At 34.3% G+C, this 16,090-nt stretch overlaps 2 protein-coding genes across 3 annotated transcripts in view; one reads left to right on the top strand and one right to left on the bottom strand.

Annotated features, from left to right (window-relative positions):
- LOC135849515 (extracellular sulfatase SULF-1 homolog) overlaps window positions 1–8,599 on the top strand; it is an 84,089-nt gene extending 75,490 nt beyond the window's left edge. For both annotated transcript variants that reach the window (XM_065369991.1, XM_065369992.1), the window contains exons 8-18: window positions 2,546–2,716; window positions 2,793–2,863; window positions 2,965–3,093; window positions 3,277–3,448; window positions 3,604–3,738; window positions 3,826–4,198; window positions 6,901–7,226; window positions 7,328–7,512; window positions 7,617–7,748; window positions 7,871–8,053; window positions 8,164–8,599. In XM_065369991.1, coding sequence (XP_065226063.1) covers window positions 2,546–2,716; window positions 2,793–2,863; window positions 2,965–3,093; window positions 3,277–3,448; window positions 3,604–3,738; window positions 3,826–4,198; window positions 6,901–7,226; window positions 7,328–7,512; window positions 7,617–7,748; window positions 7,871–8,053; window positions 8,164–8,228 — 1,942 coding nt within the window. In that variant the 3' untranslated portion in view covers window positions 8,229–8,599. The remainder of the gene's footprint in view (window positions 1–2,545; window positions 2,717–2,792; window positions 2,864–2,964; window positions 3,094–3,276; window positions 3,449–3,603; window positions 3,739–3,825; window positions 4,199–6,900; window positions 7,227–7,327; window positions 7,513–7,616; window positions 7,749–7,870; window positions 8,054–8,163) is intronic.
- A 105-nt stretch (window positions 8,600–8,704) lies between these two features.
- On the bottom strand, window positions 8,705–9,743 carry LOC135849516 (cysteine synthase A-like). The gene has a single exon (XM_065369993.1). It carries the CDS (start codon window positions 9,733–9,735, stop codon window positions 8,767–8,769), a length of 969 nt encoding a protein of 322 aa, XP_065226065.1. The 5' UTR covers window positions 9,736–9,743; the 3' UTR covers window positions 8,705–8,766.
- Between the last annotated feature and the right edge of the window lie 6,347 nt (window positions 9,744–16,090).

A 16,090-nucleotide genomic window follows, 5' to 3' on the forward strand; every position in this document is an offset into this window, starting at 1 on the left:
TGAGTCGTTCGCGAACGATTTGAATTAAGGTGCAGTGAATCGCTTACCAGTGATTTGGATTCAGATTCTGTGAATCGTTTGCGAACGTTTTTTGTGATACTGTTTGGTGAGTCGTTCGCGAACGATTTGAATTGGGGTCGAGTGAGTCGTTCGCAAACGATTTGAATTAGGGTTCAGTGAGCCGTTCATCATTGATTTAGGTTCAGATTTTGTGAATCGTTTGCGAACGTTTTTTGTGATAATGTTTGGTGAGTCGTTCGCGAATGATTTGAATTGGAGTCGAGTGAGTCGTTCGCAAACGATTTGAATTAGGGTTCAGTGAACCGTTCGTCATCGATTTAGATTCAGATTCTGTGAATCGTTTGCGAACGTTTTTTGTGATAATGTTTGCTGAGTCGTTCCCAAACGATTTGAATTAGGGTTCAGTGAACCGTTCACCAATGATTTGGATTCAGATTCAGTGAATCGTTAGCAAACGTTTTTGAGATGAGATTTAGTGAGTCGTTCGCGAAGATTTGGATTGGGATTCGGTGAATCGTTCATCAACAATTTGGATTTTGGATGATGATTCTGCGAATCGTTTCAAACGATTTGAGAGCTGATTTAGTGACTCGTTCGCGAATGATTTGAATCAAGATTCAGTGAATCGCTTACCAGTGATTTGGATTCAGATTCCATGACTCGTTTGCAAACGTTTTTTGTGATAATCTTTGGTGAGTCGTTTGCGAACGATTTGAATTGGGGTCGAGTGAGTCGTTCGCAAACGATTTGACTGAATTAAGGTTCAGTGAACTAGTCATCATCAATTTGGATTCAGATTCTGTGAATCGTTTGCGAACGTTTTTTGTTGTGATAATGTTTGGTGAGTCGTTCGCGAACGATTTGAATTGGGGTCGAGTGAGTCGTTCGCAAACGATTCGAATTAAGGTTCAGTGAACCGTTCATCAACATTTTGCATGATGATTCTGCGAATCGTTTCAAACGTTTTGAGAGCGGATTTGGTGACTCGTTCGCGAGTGATTTGAATCAAGATTCAGTAAATCGTTCACCAACGATTTGAATTTGGATTCCGTGAATCGTTTGCAAACGTTTTTGAGATGAGGTTTGTGAGTCGTTCGCGAACGATTTGAATTAGAACTCAATGAATCGTTCGTCTACAATGCAGTTGACGATTCGTTTACGAACAAGTGATTCTTTTTTCATTGATTCGCTTAAGAATTGAACGAAACTTAGGAATGTTTCTCCGTTGAACTATTTTCTCGTTTTACCAATTCATCACGAATCATTGACGAATGTTTGATTCGTTTTTTTTTGAGTCGTTCTAAATTGAATTGACACGTGTCTGAAAAATTTCAAATGTTTTTTAAACTTTTTTTTCCTTCTGATTGAACGGACAAATTACCTTGGAAAAAATGATTATTGAATGGCCCACCTTTTCAAATGGAAAATTAGCATCTTTTATAAACGCCCGAAGAAAATAATTTTTTGACGAATCGTTCGCGAACGATTTGAATCACGACTGGATGATTCATTTGTGATGGTTGAATCTAAATTGAATTATTCATGAACGATTCGTTCTTCTTTTCCACTGCTTAGTGAATTTCACTGAATAAATAATCATTCTTGAAGAGTATATCTCTTTAGTCGTTCATGAACGATTTGAATCATGACTGGGTGAATCATTCGTGATCTTTAGGTATCAATTGATGAATCGTTCACGAACGACTGGTTCATTTCTCATTTCTCAGTAAATTGAACTGAATCATTTGTGAAGAGTATTTTTGTAGTCGTTCACGAATGATTCAAATCAGAATCTTGTGAATCATTCGTGAACGATGTAGCAATGGAATCGTTTACGAACAACTGGTTCTTGTGTTTTCACTTTTCAGTTTTTCAATAAACATCATGACTGAATAGTTTGTGAAGAGTTTTTCCGAGTCGTTCGCGAACGATTTGAATCACGATTCAGTGAATCATTCGTGAACAGTGTAGTAGCTGAAATGATTCACGTTAAAAATTATGATCTTTCACAAAAATGACTTGAAGAAAATAATTTTTTGGAGAATCGTTCACGTACGAATCATTCGCGAACGATCGATTCTTTTTTCCATTGGTCTGTTGTTTGATGAAATAAAGCAACCAATTCGTCAATTTGATTTGTGTTGAACTACTGATTCATTTTTTCATGAATCGTTTGCGAATGTTCGAGTCATTTTTTTCCTCGTCCTTTCAAAATTTGGTCAAGTTAATGAATGATTCAACTGCGTAATCTTCAAACTGTTCAAAATTTTGACAAAAATTCAAAATAGCAAAAAATTTCGTGTGACATATCGTTTGTTTGGTTTTTGGTGCGCTGAATTTGAATATGAACCTGGTTTTTCGATCAAAACCTTTCCAGCTCTAACAAAAGAACTAAAAAAATGGAAATAAATTTTGTAAAAATTCAAAATTAAATATTTAACTGTATAAATGTATTTTATTTTCATTTTTTAACTTCGTTATTTCATTTATTTAATTCTCGAATCGTCTGTTTTCTTTTTTTCAGTATTAATGAAATCGCATTGAACATCGATTTGGCTCCAACCATTTTGGACCTTGCCGGTATCCCAGTTCCTGGTCACATGGATGGCAGATCTTTGATGAAATTATTTCATCGACGAAAGAAAAGCAATCGTAAATATCTAAATAATTGGCCAGATACGTTCCTAATCGAAAGGTACCTAGCATTATTTAAAATCTATATTTTACGATCGTAAACAATATTTTAAATTGTCCATCTTTGAAATTTACAGCAGTGGCCGTCGAGAAATACCGATAACCTTAGCACCACATTCCGATTCTTCGAAAAATCTCACATTTTCAGGTACCTACAGACCTACACGTTTTAGCGATAATTCGTTATAATTTTACTTGAAAATTCACGAAACTAATCGATAATTCGCTGATTTCTGTTTCTTAATTTAGAATTATCCAACGTTACCGAGAATTCGATTCCATCAACGGAAGAGACAGTGGCAGCGTTAAAATCGTCTTCGACCACCGAAAAGTTATTAATGTTTCCGGAGGATTTGGCAGAGTCGTCGTTTTTACAAGGTTCGCGGCTCTTTCATTCATTGTTAATACTCTCACTGTATTCATATACCTTCTACTTACTGTACTATTTGTGCAGTGCACCTTTTTTGTGATGAGCTATAATGTAATTGACTCTCTCTGTAGTCAAAAGAGAAAAAATTCCATATAACGGTTTCGTATCTTTTGTTTTGTAATTCTTCGTAGAATTTTCTAACGAGAATTTATCTTCGAAAAGAGACAACGTCGATAATGTGCTGATGACGAATATGGCGTTGACGAATAAAGCCGAAAGATTATCAATGGAATGTCAACGACCGGAGTACTCGTCGCCTTGTAAAATTGGACAAAAGTGGCATTGTGTATTGCACGATAACCGGTACAGCGTTATTATTATTAGATTGAATTAAACTGGTCATTTCTAGTTTAGTCAAATTGTGTACTTCTACCTACCTTTGTAGATTTATCACATTTATTAATGGAGAAGGCGCGAATTAATCCGAGGATTTTTTTTCTTTTTTTTGGTCCATTTAGATGGCGGAAGCATAAATGTAGATATTACGAGAGCGATATACCAGCTTTGCCCAATTTACAAAAATGTACCTGTATAACTGAGGAGGGTATTGTGTACATGAAGTTCCAGACATCGGATGAAAATCAAAACCAAAGGTAAAAAATATATATCTAATCCATGTGTTGATAGTTGACTGTTCCATTCGAACGTTCTGACCTCAATTTTTGCTTTGTACTTTGCAGAACTGCTACAAATAATCAAATCCAACCGGTGGTCGTGCACTACGTTCAATCAAACAAAACATCGGACGAGCTAGTCGACGAATTAGCTAAAACGTGGAGGATCATGAAAAGGCATCGCAGACAAGCCGCCGAAACTGGCCTAGAATCGGCGTTAAATTCGCAAATGACCTTGGTCATGGATGTGCTCCACGGTCAGCTGATGGAGTTACAGACGTCGCGTAATAATCACACCAATACCGCTTGCGTTGTCGCTACCAATGGCTCGGTCAGCTGTTCCAGGGAGATTTACGATGATCCTACGCTATGGGAGACTAGCCAACAAAATATCGTGTCGCAGATTAACAAATTACAAGATCAGTTGGATAAATTAAAAGTAAGTTGAGGCAAAAATAATATTTCTAGATTGTGTTTTTTGAGAGATGGATTTTTTTTTTGAGACGATGCGACGTGATGATGATGGTTTCTGCCCCTTGCATCTTTCCAAATTTGAAAAAGCTCGAAAAAATTGAAAAATTGATGTACCTAGATATTTATTTTTTATTTAGATATGATTTGATTCATCAGGTCCCTTTTGACGCTCAAATTTTGAAAAGAAATGTTTATTTAAAATTTGCTCAAAATTGTGGTGATTTTTTGGCGATTTTTCAAAAATGAGAACTTTTTGACAATTTTGGCAAAATATGTACTTAATGTCAACACAGTTTTTGAAAAAATGGACACTTTTTGACAAATTTTTCAAAAACTGGGACTTTTTAACTATTTTGGAAAAAATTCTATTTCAATGTTCTCCATTGTCATTTCTAAAAAAAAAAAGAATGAAATAACAAAAGTAAAGAAAATTTTTAGTTTGTTTTTTTTTTTTTGTCAAAGTTCAACTATTTTTGAAATCTGTGTCTTGAAAAGGAAGTGACGAGTTTTAATGTTTAATTGGAGTAATACCCTGTTAGATTTTTCTCATGGTAAGTTTTTTTTTTTTTTGGGGGGGGGGGGGTTAAAGGGGTCAACTTTCAAAATGAAAATATGAAAATTTTTTGATTTATCAATTATTGAGTCTGAAATTTGTTTGATTTTTAAAATTGAGTGGATCCCAAAATGAGTTTCTGTCGCAGTCAAATGAATTTTCATTCTTTTTCAATTTTTTCAGCATATTCAAGTTTTATGATTTTTTTTGCCAAAGTATTTTGTTGAGGGGAGTAATTTTACTGGCGTGTGAAAATAATTCTAAAATCTTCCCAACAATTTGATTTCAAACTTTTGTTTCCCCTCAAAAATATCTCATTTCATTTCATTTCTATGATAGACTTTTATTTTGGCAAAAAAATTGTTGAGTTGAAATTTATCTGCGGTGACAATTTGGATTTGGACGTGAAGTCTTGGTCAGAAAAATTAAACAACAGAAATTTTATTCGTCAAACAATCCTCAAATCCCAAGATTTTTTCAAAAAAATAAAAAACAAAAAACAAAAACAGAAAAAACACAAAGAAATTAAAACAATGTTGAATAATAACAAATAAAGAGAGGGAGGCTGCTAAAAATATGCTAAAAATTTAAAATTCCATTGGAAAAAATGGTATTTATATTTTTACGATTTGTGCATCAGAAAAATATTTCCTTGCCTCAGAAAAGATAAGTTTGGAAGGGGAAAGGGGGATCTTCAAACAGAAGCCTGTGCGAATTTTAAATAAAAATACCTAATTTTTAATACAAAATTTTTTCATTCATTTTTTTTGAAGTTTTTGGAAATTGGAAAACAGAATGGTCAGCTTTTTAAATTTTTTGAATTTTTTTTTTATTTTTCAAGTTCAGAAATTTTTGAAGAATTACGTAAAAAATTCAACAAAATATCCGTCTCTTTCTTAAAATCTTACAAATTTGTGGTGAATAATTTTATCATCGAAAAAAAAATCATCGATGGTGATTTTTGAGGTTTGATTCTTTTTTACTAGAAAATTAAAAATTTATTATTGTTTTATTGTTTCCATAATTTGTTCAAAAAATGAAAAAAAACGTTGATTTTCGATCAAATTTCCATGTAGGAATTTTTTGAAGAAAAATTATTTCAATTTTCAACCATCCGGTCCTTGGTTGTAGAATTTTCACCCCCTCCCTCTCCCATCAATGTCATATGCTCATAAAAGTTTTACGTTTTTGTTTTGTTTTTTTTTTGTCAGAAAAATGATTTTGCTCTTGGTTTTTTGAAGAGCTTTTCAAAGTGATTAAACTTTTAAATAATAATTTTTGTACTTGTTGACGGTTTTTGTAAAAAAGTAGCTAATAATTTTTTTGAAAATTTGATCGAAAGCGATTTTTTTGTTTTTTGAGAAAAATAAAAATGAAAAACAAAAATCATGAAAGAATGACATTTTGATTTTTTCCCTCGCCCACCAGGAACAGGGCATGAGCCAAAAAATCCCCATGCCCGAATCATGCATTCGATTTAAAAAACTTTTACAAGAATTAGTTTTGGTAAAATTTTTGCAAATTTTGTTTTTGAAACATTTTTTTTGGAATTTTAAAACCATTTGGCTATTTTAAAAAATTTCATCGAGTCGTTTTGAAATCTAGATATAATTTCTGTGATAATACTCTGCACTACCCTCTCCATTCAATGTTCAAAAAATGGGCAAAATAATATTATCTCCAGTGCAGATTCATTTTATTGGCTTAATATTAAAGAATTATCTGAATTCAGATCTTATGTGGAAAAAAACTTGTGTGGAAACAATTTCAAGAGATCAAAACCACAAAATTAATAAAAATAAATAGGTAATTTCAAATTACTTTTCATACCAAAGAAACAAACGAGTATAACAAGTTGCCTATATTTTCAGTTTAGGCGCACAGAGGAATTATCAATAGTGGTACTGAAAAATATGTTTCGAGCTCGATGAGTCTTCCCTATCTCTTTCTATTCTGAGATTGAGTTTTTGTGTGAAAGAAATCCTCAATTTTTTTCTTCAATATCTTACTGAATTTAAGTAGCTGCGACATTTCGCACATTCCAATTAGAAACTAAACGTACTTATTCGTCTTAAAATTCACTTTGAAATAACAAATTTTAATTTCTATTTCAGGACATACAACGTCATCTAGATGCCAAACAACCTTCATTGAAAATCCTTCGAAACGAGATCAAATTAAAATCAAGTTCAACTGACAATCTCTCGCTGACTTTACTGACCGATTCAGTGCTCGAAAACGTTACCACCGAATCATCAAGAACTACTGCTGACTGGGATGGTACCACTAAACATCATAAACATCGCCATCAGCACAGTACTGAAATGTACAAAAACTTAAGCTCTAGTCGGACTAAACTTCATAGCGTGCCAGAGGAAGTAGATAAACATCTGGCTTTTAATTCGATTCCTGATACTTGTTATTGCGTTCCTCATTCCTCGTAAGTACGAGTAAATATTAAACATTTAAAAAATAAAAATGAAAATTCATAGAACTTGCTTATTGGTGCAAATAATTCAACTTGATGTGATTTCGTTCCAGGGATGATCCTTTATCTACGAAGGAGATAATTAAAGAACAAAAACGACGAATGAAGGAGCAAAGGATTAAGAAAAAAGAACGTAAGCTGAAACGTCGAGCAAAATTAGAAAAAGAATGTTATTTAGAAAAAATGAATTGTTTTAATCACGATAACGATCATTGGAGGACAGCTCCTTATTGGACAGGTAAACTTATTAAAATCCTTTTGGTTCATCTACTAGTACTTGATTATTTTGGATAATTTTCATTTTTTTTTTTTTTTTTTTTTTTTTTGTAAATCATTTTGCAGAAGGTCCATTTTGTTTCTGTATGAACGCAAATAATAATACGTATAGTTGTTTACGTACCATAAATAGTACTCATAATTTCCTATATTGCGAATTTGTTACCGGATTAGTTACTTTTTATAATCTCAGAATTGGTAAGCATCTTCTTCCTATTTTATTCTCTCTCTCAAAAAAAATATATATATGTATATTATTTCATGAGAATTGAGTTGATTTTTTTTTTGTTTTTCAACAATAATTTTTATTTGGTTTACAGATCCGTTCCAACAATATAACCGTATTAGTAGTTTAAATATCAAAGAGAAATCTTGGTTGAAAGATACTTTAGCTGAGATGATGAGATGTAAAGGATCTCAAGATTGTGCCAACGTTGGGGGGTACAAATTATCTTCCAATTTCGAAGAATTCGTTAGTTCTAGGAAGAAATATTCGTTCTCAGGTAACATTTTCAAAAAACAATTCTTTTTCGAAAATTTTTTCTATAATTAATACGTACTTATCTAATCATTAAATCATTATGTTTGTATTTTTTTTTTGTTGAAAATTTAGAACGAAAAGGTAGAAGAAAAAATACAACCGCAGTCGAAGTTACCGAACTAGACCGCGAAAGTTGAAAATGTTTCAACTGTGCTTACCATTTGAAGCTTTTTTCCTTTTTTAAGAAATGTGAATTAATAAATAATAATGTATCATAAATTTTCATGTTTACGTATTTATTGCTCTGTATTATTTCTCTCGTGTACATAAGTTGTATTGTATTATTTTATTATTGTATTTTTAAAACGTTCGTTGTAAATAAGTCCTATCTTGATTTCTTTATGTTTTCGTAGGTGTAATTATTATTTTGTGTATAATTTGGCAAAATTCCAGTTGTTTTTATTTTCTCAGATTTTAAATACGTGTTGAATTGTTTTTTCTTTTCTTTTTTACTGCTTTACGTGTAAAAGATGATTTCAAAATGATTAAAAATTGTGAATTAGTTTTATTTGATTGTTACCTAGGTACCTACCTTTTTTTTAAATGATTGTTTTGTCGTTGAATTTTTAATTCGATTCATCACACAAAATATAATCTCGAATACAAAAACGGTGGTTTCGACTTCAGAATAAATTCTTATCGGTAGATTTGAAGTACGTAGGTACTAAAAAAGAATCAATTTGATTTAAATTCGGGCTCGGTAAACATGCCATCGAACAACACAGTGCTAAGATAGCGTTCACCCGAAGATGGTAAAATGACCACAATCGTCTTATCAGCGAACTCTCGCTCTTGTTGAAGTCTCAACGCAGCAGCCACAGCAGCGCCGGATGAAAGGCCAGCCAGAATACCCTCTTGTTGCATAATTCGACGAGCTGTGTCGACGGCCTCATCATCGGTGACTTTTTCTACCCGATCGACCAATGATAAATCCAGATTATCGGGAATTTTTCCAATACCAATTCCGGGGATTTTATGTGCCCCTGGTCGCAGTTCTTCTCCAGCCAGTGTCTGGGAAATGACAGCAGACTCGAAAGGTTCGACCGCTACGCAAAGTATACTCTTATTCTTGGTTTTCAGATAACGACTGACACCGGTGAAAGTGCCACCTGTGCCTACGGCGGCGACGAACACGTCTATGGCTCCGTTTGTATCCTGCCAAATCTCGGGTCCGGTTGTTTTCTCGTGTATGGCTGGATTGGCTGGATTGCTGAACTGCTGCAGTAACACGAATCGTTCAGGATCACTTGAGGCGATTTCTTCGGCTTTGGAAATCGCGCCTTGTAGTCCGGCCGATCCTTCGGTAAGGACTAGATTGGCTCCTAGGGCCTTGAATAGTTTTCGTCTTTCTATGTTCATGGTCTCCGGCATGACCAATGTTGCTTTGTAGCCACGTGACGCTGCGATTGAAGCTAGAGCGATACCGGTGTTGCCACCGGTTGGTTCGACTAGTTGTTTTCCTGGTCTAAGTATGCCGCGTTTTTCAGCATCGCAAATCATGCTAGCGCCAACGCGGCATTTTCCACTGAAGCTGGGGTTACGTGATTCCAATTTTGCCAGAATGCGACCATTTCCGATACGGTTTAGACGAACTAGAGGTGTGTTGCCGAAGGTTTGGGAATTGTCTTCGTAAATTTTACTCATGGTCGGTCGTGTTGTGATTCGCTTGACCTGTTGGCAATTGAAAAACAATTGATTGGTGAAGTTGACCCATGTGACTCCTATTTTTACGTATTCGTTGAAAAATTTGAAAAAAAAACTTTCACTCGATGAAATAAACTTATCACAAAAAAATCAAAATTCAAAAACAAAAAATAAACGAATTTTAATTTTTCTGCTACGAGTGTAATTTTTATCTTTTCATGAAATGCGTCAAAAAAAGGTCAAAATAAGACAACTGAATAAAAAACTTTTTTTGATGTTTGGAATTGAAAATTGAATTTTTTTGATTTTTGATTGTTTTGTGATGAGTTTATTTTATCGAGTGAAAGGGGGTTTTCAACTTTTTCAACGAATACGTAAAAACAGGGGTCAAATGGGTCAAATTCACCAATCAAAACTTTTTTCATGTTTTAAATCAAAAAATCGAATTTTTTCGCAAACTTTCAATTTTTTAAAATCGATTTTATAGTCCGGCATATGACAATAGGAGTAATTGCACCCCCCCCCCGATCCTCCGGGACAACTTTTTTCTTAAAGGGGACATCCTAAGGAACATTTTAAAGCAAACTTGCCAAAAAAAGAGTTGGCCTTACTTACAAAATGGCGGCCATTTTGATTGACAGGTCAGCCGAATTCGCAGATTTTGCGTTTTAACACAGGACTTTCACGAACTTTTTCAAACTTCACAAACGTAAATCGAAAGATCATGCAAAAATTTATCACCTGTCAAAATTTCAAGTGCTAAAGTGCGTTTTTCGATTTTTGGTGAATTTTTGAAAATCGAATTTAGGCCAAAAAAAACACTCACGCATTTAGCGTGAGAAGACCGACTTTTCTTTGAATAAAAATTTATTACGAACGAATTGATTCACTAGTTTTGAAATATTTTTACAGCAATTTATCTGTTTCTGTTCTGTTTAGAATCGAATCGAATCATTTACGAACAATTGGCAATTTAGTAAACAAATTGAGTGATTTTTAGGTGAATCATTCGCGAACGAGTATATTAATAGTTACTAAATTATTCGCGAACGAATCGATTCGTGTAAGTGACTCGTTCGCGAACGAATCTATTCGTATAAATGACTCGTTCGCGAACAAATCGATTGGTATGAGTGACTCGTTCTTGAACGAATCGATTCATTTACTCAATTTTTGGTGAATCATTCACGAACGGATTGAAGTTTTTTTGGCGAATCATTCACGAATGGATTGAATTTTTTTTGTGAATCATTCGCGAATGAATCGATTCGTATAAGTGACATTCGCGAACGAATTGAACTTTTCATTCAATTATTTTTCGTGAATCATTCGCGAACGACTCGATTTATTCAATTTATTTTTAGTGATATTGAGTCCAAAATTGATCCGCGTTACATTCGAAATAAGAAAATCGATAAATTTCAACATTTTCTGTCAAAAATCCATTTAATTAATTTTTGGTTAATTATTCGCGAATATATCGAGTAATTATCGAGTCCAAAATTGATCCGCGTACATTCGAAATAAAAAAATCGATAAATTCCAACATTTTCTGTCAAAAATCGTTAAAAAATTTTTAAAAAAATTTGCTCCTGGGGTACGATTTGAACCGTGTACCACCCGCTCACCAAGCCAACTCCTTCGCCCCAGGTCCACCGTTGTACTTTTCCAAAATGCAATTTTAAAAGGTATACATGTTGACTACCTATTTGAAATAAGAAATTCGATAAATTTTCATTTCTATTTTCGTGAAATTGATCGATAAACGTATCGTTTAAACGTACATTGTATCAATAAAAATATCCTCGATTTTTTGTCGAACTCGAATTTCCAAAAATTCATCCGCGAATATTCGAATTTCGAAATAATACAAAAATCGATAATTTTATTTGGTAAAATGGCACATTGAAAAAATCATCAACTTTAAAAATTAATTACTCAAGAACAGCTTAACCGATTTTGATGAAATTTAAATTTTCACCCGTTGGATACTTGCCTAACATTTTGTCATCATCAGCATGTTTCAAAAGTTCGCAGCTTCAGCGTTTATCGAGCGACAAAATTTGCGGGGTGACTTTGCACAAAATTCATTAAAAATGAAATTTCTCAGGAACGGCTGAACTGATTTTGATCAAATTTATAATCTTATAACTAGATTACAAGCCCGATTTTTTGACATAACCATCATGCTCCAAAAGTTCAAAGTTTTTGAGGTTATTGAACTTTAAACTTTTTTTTCACAATTTTTCAAAATTCAATATCTAGAAAACGGCTGAACCAATTTTGATTAAACTTTGCATACAACTAGGCCTTTACCGTCCCTACAAACCAAAATTATCACCACGATCCAAAAGTTTACAGCTTTTGAGTTATATCGAAAAAACCAAAAAAAACTTATATATATATATATATTTGCTTGCGACCAGACATGTCAACTATGCTTGGCATATATGCAGAAAAGTGAACAAAATTTTAAAATTGGTATAATTTCTGTTCTAAATCACTTATTAAAATTTTATTTGCAGATTCAGTCTCATATCAAAAAAATCTATGCTTTGAAAAAAGTAATCAGCTTTTTAGGCTAAATTTTGAAGAAATTTTTTGAAAATGGAGTCAAAGTAATTTGAATTTTGAGAAAGTTAAGACACCAAAAGAAAGCTTGAACACCATAAAAATTTTTGATGTTTTTAAATTTTCCATAGGCCAATAAAATACTGAAAAATTTCAAGTCAAATTTGTTGTTGTGTACACTCAGGATCGATGTATTTGCATACATCTCCACCAGCACATCACATTCTACTCACTACAAATTGACTGTAGACCTTGCGTTCGTCCTCGCGCCTTGATTTCTAAGCCATGCGCCCTCTGGTGGAAGTTTCTGAAAACTCATAGTTGACTTATATAGTAAAATTAACCCATGACTTGTCAACTATAGTTGAGAAGTTGGTCAGTCCACTTGTATAGTAAAATTAACCCATTCAATAGTTGACATGTCTGGATACTAATACCTATATATATCTATATATAAACCTTATATAAGGAAACCTGAATTTTCGGGAATGGTCGTATCGTGATCCCAGACCCTCAAAACGTAAAGAAAAGTCACTCCCCGACCCAACTTCCACCATCGCAACAAATACAGTACTCCACTTTTCTTAAGAAAAGTCGGTAAAATGAGGGAAAAAATCAAAATTTTACCAAATTGACCGAGAAAGCTGAAATTTGGGATATACCCTATTTTCGACATGCCAAATCGATTGGAAACGGTTTCAACCCGTTTAGAGCAGTTCTGGAGCCTCCAGCAGATTTTTAAAACTAGAAATTCCCACAAAATTCCATTAAATTGGAGTTGTAAAGCTAAAATTTATTCTAAAAACTAATTTCAATACGCTACGAAGTACTTCAGGTGGATTTCAAGTCGTTTTGGAGCCTCCAGCGACTTTTTGAAAATTCCTGATGCCTCCAGCAGATTTTTGAAACTTTAAATTTTCACAAAATTTCATCAAATGGAAATGAAAAGTTGAAATTTACTCTATACTCCAATTTCAACACCCTCTGAAGACGACTTCAGGTGGGTTCAAGTAATTTTAGGGCCACCAGCGACATTTTTTGAAAATTACTGGAGCCTCCAGCAGATTTTTGAAACTTTAAATTTTCACAAAATTTCATCAAATGGAGATGGGAAGCTGAAATTTATTCTACACTCCAATTTTAACACCCTCTGAAGACGACTTCAGGTGGGTTCAAGTCATTTTAGAGCCTCCAGTTACTTTTTTGAAAATTACTGGAGCCTCCAGTAGATTTTCGAAACTTGAAATTTCCCCAACATTAATTTATCAAATGGAGTTGGCAAGCTGGAATTTACTTCGCAGACTACATGGTGGTTTCAAATGGTTTTGAAGCTTCCAGCTACTTCTAGGAAATTTCAATTTTAAAAAAAAACGTCATACAACATTTCAAAAAGTTGCTGGAGGCTCCAAAACGACTTGAAATTCACCAGCAGTCAACTTCGTAGCGTATTGAAATTAGTTTGCAGAATTAATTTCAACTCTCCATCTTGGTTTGATGAAATTTTGGGGAAATTTCAAGTTTCAAAAATGTACTGGAGGCTCCAGTAATTTTCAAAAAAAGTCGTTGGAAGCTCTAAAATGACTTGAAATCCACCAGAAGTCGTTTTCAGAGGGTGTTAAAATTGGAGTGTAGAGTAAATTTCAGCTTTCCATCTCCATTTTGAAAAACTAAGGCTACCAATATTCGTGTTCAGCGATATCGAAAACATACTATTTCATGTGGTACACTAATGAAACCATTTTTTTGACTCCTTTTCCCTTTGGGGAGGTGCAGGGGGCCGCGGATGAGGTTCAATCAAAAATCTGACGTCAAATTCGTGTTCAGCGTCACAAAAAACATTCTATTTCATGTGTCGCACGAACATGAACACTTCTTTGAACTTTTACCCCATTTGGGGAGGTGCTGGGGGCCGTAAATGGGGTCCAATCAAAAATCTGACATCATATTCGTATTCAAGGTCACCAAAAACATACAATTCGATGTATCATATGCCCCAGTTTTTTTTTAAAGTTTCGCCCAAATTGGGGGGGAGGGAGAGGGGGTGCTCATCCATCATCAACTGATCGCATCTCGAAAATTGAATATTTCAAAAAAACATCAAGACGGGCATCTTTCGACATTTTTTCAGAATCAACTTTTGATAATTTCAACGTACCTACTTGAAAAGTTTAAAATGCAATATCCTTTTGAACTGTGAAATCAGTTTTGATCAAAGTATCATAGCTTTGGAGGTATACGCTGCTGAAGTTGAGTACCTCGAGACAGTGTGAATATAATGGAAGCCCCCTCCCCCCACCCACCCATCACCGTGAGGGGGCTGGGATAAAACATGATTGGGCGGGATTTCTTGCTTATTGAGTGTGTAAACAATGTAAAAAAAAATTGCGCGAAATCGAAGGACATGACTCAAAAACGTGTTGGTCGAATTGAGGTGGAATGACTCGGTCCAAAAGTTTATTTCTGACCTTTCCCCATAGTCGCGTCGGGGAGCCCGCATAAGGATCTATTGCACCCCCTCGTCAATCCTCCGGGACAACTTTTTTCTCAAAGGGTAGTCCTAAGGAACATTTCTAGCCCTTGTCCTCAAAAAAAAATTGGCCCTACTTACAAAATGGCGGCCATTTTGATTGACAGGTCAGCCGAAATCGCAGATTTTCCGTCCCAACATGGGACTTGCACGAAATTTTTAAACCTTACAAAGGTAGATCGAAATATCACGCAAAAATTTACCACCTTCGATTTTTGGTGAATTTTTGAAAATCAAATTTAGGCCAAAAATGAGAAAAAAAAATCAAAATTTTACCAAATTGACCGAGAAATCTGAACTTTGGGATATACCCTATTTTCGACATGCCAAATCGATTGGAAACTGTTTCAAACCGTTTTGAGCAGTTCTGGAGCCTCCAGCAGATTTTTGAAACTCGAAATTCCCACAAAATTTCATCAAATGGAGTTGGAAAGCCGAAATTTACCCTGCGAACTAACTTCAATACACCACGAAGTCAACTGCAGGTGGATTTCAAGTCGTTTTGAAGCCTCCAGCGACTTTTTGAAAATTACTGGAGTCTCCAGTACATTTTTAAAACTTGAAATTTCCTCAAAAATTCATCAAACGGAGATCCCAAATTTCAGATTTCTTGAACAATTTGGTAAAATTTTGATTTTTTCCTTAAATTTGATTTTCAAAAATTCACCAAAAATCGAAAAAGGCACTTTAGCACTTGAAATTTTCACAGGTGATAACTTTTTGCCTGATCTTTCAATCTGCCTTTGTAAAGTTTAAAATCATTTCGTGCAAGTCCCATGTTGGAACGCAAAGTTAGCGATTTCGGCAGACCTGTCAATCAAAATGGCCGCTATTTTGTAAGTAGGGCCAATTTTTTTTTGAGGACAAGGGCTAGAAATATTCCTTAGGACTCCCCATTTGAGAAAAAAGTTGTCCCGGAGGTCCGGAGGATCGACTGGGGAAGGATGCAATAGTTCCTTATGCGGGCTGCCCGACTACCAATGATTTGCTGAAGAAAAAAAAAGGTACACAGTTGAGTTAAGGTACTTACTTGTTATCCTTGTAAGTTGACTTCTGTAGAGATAAATACAAATTCTTCCTTTAAAATAATTCCAATTTATAGTATTCTTATTTCTCATAAATGTTCATCAAATCTACCTACTCACGGATGAACATTTTGGTGGACAGGTTAACAGGTCCATGACTTAGGTATGAAACGAAATAAAATAAATAAAATAAATTCTCTAACTACAATCAACGAATGAAAATTAACAAGTA

Source organism: Planococcus citri, chromosome 5, assembly GCF_950023065.1.
Source record: "Planococcus citri chromosome 5, ihPlaCitr1.1, whole genome shotgun sequence".
Lineage (NCBI taxonomy): Eukaryota > Metazoa > Arthropoda > Insecta > Hemiptera > Pseudococcidae > Planococcus > Planococcus citri.

What these genes read in the sequence shown, in the direction of transcription:
- LOC135849516 (XM_065369993.1), bottom strand. Translation starts at nt 9,735, where the DNA reads ATGAGTAAAATTTACGAAGACAATTCCCAAACCTTCGGCAACACACCT.